This window comes from Lipotes vexillifer, unplaced genomic scaffold (assembly GCF_000442215.2).
Source record: "Lipotes vexillifer unplaced genomic scaffold, Lipotes_vexillifer_v1.1 scaffold1477, whole genome shotgun sequence".
NCBI lineage: Eukaryota > Metazoa > Chordata > Mammalia > Artiodactyla > Lipotidae > Lipotes > Lipotes vexillifer.
In genome coordinates, this window is record NW_006776536.1 from 984,989 (window position 1) to 988,890 (window position 3,902).

General features: G+C 39.0%; 1 protein-coding gene across 2 annotated transcripts in view; it reads right to left on the reverse strand.

The window, feature by feature from the left end:
- KDM2A (lysine demethylase 2A) overlaps positions 1–3,543 on the reverse strand; it is a 101,492-nt gene extending 97,949 nt beyond the window's left edge. For both annotated transcript variants that reach the window (XM_007450443.1, XM_007450444.1), the window contains exon 1: positions 3,455–3,543. In XM_007450443.1, the coding sequence (XP_007450505.1) occupies positions 3,455–3,496 (42 nt within the window). In that variant the 5' untranslated portion in view covers positions 3,497–3,543. The remainder of the gene's footprint in view (positions 1–3,454) is intronic.
- Positions 3,544–3,902: the final 359 nt, after the last annotated feature.

Genomic DNA, 3,902 nt, shown 5'->3' on the forward strand with positions numbered 1-3,902 from the left:
TAAGTAAACGTTCTAGTTCCAGAAAGAAGAGCTTATGCCCCAAATCTACACGTACATACCATATTCAAAGGTGTAATTCTCTTCTACATGTAATAGATAAATACTAGTTTGACAAAAGACAAGCCAATTTTTAAAAACTAGCTATGTCTGATTTTTTAAAAAAATGGCTTCTCACAAAGATGATACAAACATATCAAAATTTATCTCACCAAATCCAGTCTGTGAACTTGAAATAGCTATGTCAGTTAAAAGCATTAAAAAGGATCTATTCAATCATGAATAATACATATTCTTATAAGTAAGGATACAACTTTTTTTTTTTTTAAAGATAGGTAAAAGGCCCTCAATATTAAAGTCACTCTTGTTCTGAAACGAGTTTGGCCTCAGACTGTTAATACTGGTATACTATATTTTCTCTCCCAAGAAGCTATTTTGAAAGTATGTCACAGAGGGATAACCATTTAGGTTTTGTCCTCTAGGACAATATGGAAGTGATAGCCAATAACACTATAATCAATGCACTAGGTAATTCAATTCGACAAACATATAGTATGAGACCACACAAAGTTTAATCATCAAGCCAAATTAGCACACCTGTCATTTTGTCTCGCTTTCAAACTTTATGTTCCATGGCCAGTAACTGCAAAACAAAACTAAATTCTATACTTTGACTTACTTTAAAGAGATATAGTATTACAGCTACTGTAAAAATTAGCCTTTATGCCTTCATGTCAGTCTTAAAATTCCTCAAATATCTGACTTCATCAATAGAGAATTCTGTAATATAAGCACTTGACACAGAGACATTAAAAGTTTGGTAGGCAGGGCTTCCCGGGTGGCGCAGTGGTTAGGAATCTGCCTGCCAATGGGGGGGACACAGGTTTAAGCCCTGGTCCAGGAAGATCCCACATGCTGCAGAGCAACTAAGGCCGTACACCACAACTACTGAGCCTGCGCCCTAGAGCCCGCGAGCCACAACTACTGAAGCCCGCGCACCTAGAGCCCATGCTCCGCAACAAGAGAAGCCACCGCAATGAGAAGCCCGCGCACCACAACGAAGAGTGGCCCCTGCTTGCCGCAACTAGAGAAAGCCCGCGCACAGCAACAAAGACCCGACACAGCCAAAAATAAATAAAATAAAATAAATAAATTCAGGGCTTCCCTGGTGGCACAGTGGTTAAGAATCCTCCTACCAATGCAGGGCACGTGGGTTCGAGCCCTGGTCCGGGAAGATCCCACATGCCGCAGAGGAACTAAGCCCGTGTGCCACAGCTACTGAAGCCTGCACGCCACAACTACTGAAGCCCGCGCGTCTCAAGTCCGTGCTCCACAATGAAGAGTAGCGCCCTTTTGCCACCACTAGAGGAAGCCCACACACAGCAATGAAGACCCAACACAGACAAAAATAAAATAAATAAATTTTAAAAATAAATAAAATAAATAAATAAATTTAAAAGTCTGGTAGGCAGACTGCCATTCAAATTAGCCACCAATATGCTCTCATGTCAAAAGTTATGTTATGGGGCTTCCCTGGTGGCGCAGTGGTTGAGAGTCCGCCTGCCGATGCAGGGGACACGGGTTCGTGCCCCGGTCCGGGAAGATCCCACATGTCACGGAGCAGCTGGGCCCGTGAGCCATGGCCGCTGAGCCTCAGTGTCCGGAGCCTGTGCTCTGCCACGGGAGAGGCCACAACAGTGAGAGGCCCGTGTACCGCAAAAAAAGAAAAAAAAAAAAAAAAAAAAGTTATGTTATGGAAGGGATTTACACTTTGGATATAATTTTGTCATGTAATTTAGAAAAGGAAAACAGACATCAGTCACCCTGAACTCCAAGACTATTACCCAAAATTCTAAGCGAGCAAGATTCTCCCAAAATATTTGCCGTACCCTCTTACACAACACTGCTACAAAAACACATAAACCAAAAGAAAAAATATGCTAGATAAGGAAAAGGTTAATGTGTGCAACAGGTAGCAATCATTTTACAATTAAAAAAAAAAAAATCTTACCAGGACAAAAATCACAGATTCCTTGGATCTCCTTACCACTACCTCCCTATCTTGTTAAAAAATAAAAACTTCCTTTGAAAGACTGGATCCCAAGATCTCTCAGATATTTATGAAACAGCTCAGCAATTCTACCAGCCTGACGTGATAAAAACGAAAATCCATATAGCAATAACTAACCGAGAAAAGAGTTTTGCAGCATCTTCTTTCTTTTCCCCCCAAAAAACTGAATTCAAGAAATGTCAAAACAAAAATAAATCCTAAATGTACAAAATTCCACTGATGATATACTTTATTTCTGAAAGTTAAAGATAAAGAATTATAATCTCAGCACACAGATTAGGAGACAAGAAGCAAATCTCTGAAATAAAGCTTTGCCAGAACATATTGCCTACTGGATACACTTGCCAATACACACCACACCTTTTCAACAGTCACACTGGGGCGTGGGGTGGGGGGCGGGAGAGAACAGCCTTTTCTCAAAGAGTCTGGAGACTATCAGAAAATGAATTAAAGAATCACTCTTTTTTCCTCCAAATTCAGCCTAAAATGCAGAGCCAAATAAAACCAGCATAAATTCCTTTAGTAATTTTCTAGGTCTTTCAGTTCACCAAGTTTTACATAATGCATATAGTTCTGTGGCTTTCCTCATTCCCTACTCTACAAATAAATTCAAATTTCTGAAACGAATATACGGTGAGAATATTAATAAAGCTCTCTTTGACTAGGGAAAACAAAAATCAAATTCTTAAACTCCAGTAGGGAAACCTTGAGAGGAAAGCGGGAGCCTAAAGGACAAAGTATTCATATGCACATACAAGCTAATTCCTTCCAGATCATTACTAAGTAAAAATTTATTTCTATAAGATATATCACATACATCCCTCCCAAAATACAAAATACAGAACTTTATCAGCATCCAGTATTCTACCTTCTCTCGATCAATCCCCTTCAACCCTATCAGTGTTAATTTGTGTTAAAAAAAAAAAAAAATCCACATTTCCACTCCCCAGCTCAAAGCCAAAAATCTTGGTATACAATAATCTAAAAAAATTATACAGAACTATCCTTCCTCAAACAGTTTTGCCCCTCAAATTTACATTCAAATCTAACTTAATCAATTAGATTTATTACAATGTCAGTATTGCAAAATTAGGAATCCTTGTCACACTGTAATCCACAAAATCCTTTGATTTACAACGGTTTCAGCAGAAGTTAAAAGCTACCTATAAATCCATTTCCAAATAGGATGACTACTAAGACTCTAACTACTTGGCCTAAAATTCAAATGAGATACTAATACACCTTCCCTCCTCTGGTGCAGAGAAAAGCCACCTGAAAAGTTTTAATCACAGTATGTTCACAAATGTAAACAAAATAGTTTTTCTGTTTCAAAATTGGAAAAAAAGAAAAGAAAAGAGAAAAAAAAAAAGACAAGAAAATACTAACCAATCTCTGGCTGTAACGAATCCTTTCTTCTTCGGGTTCCATCTCTCACTCTTCTGTTGAAATTACAGAAAGAAACCACTCCAGGGCTGCCTTCCTCTTCCTCCTTAGGAACCAGATTGCAACACTAAAGAATAATGATATGAGCAGAGATGAGAACTCATCCTCGAACTCAACCTTTCTTTCCTCGGAATGAAGTGTTTAGGATGTGTGTAAGTTAAAGGCTTCCTGAGAAATCTGGTTCCTCTTCATCAGTTTGGGACCTCTCAGCTCTGGGGCAAGTGGTTCCATGTCAAGATCAACATTAATCACATTACAACTGTCTGAGGCCTATAGGCAAGAAGATGTTGGTTTCAGTTCCTTACTGTCGGGCTATACCACTTGTTTCTCCCCACAGGATTACAATACGCAAGGCTCCCCTTCAATGGCAGCATTAGCAAAAAAAAAAAAA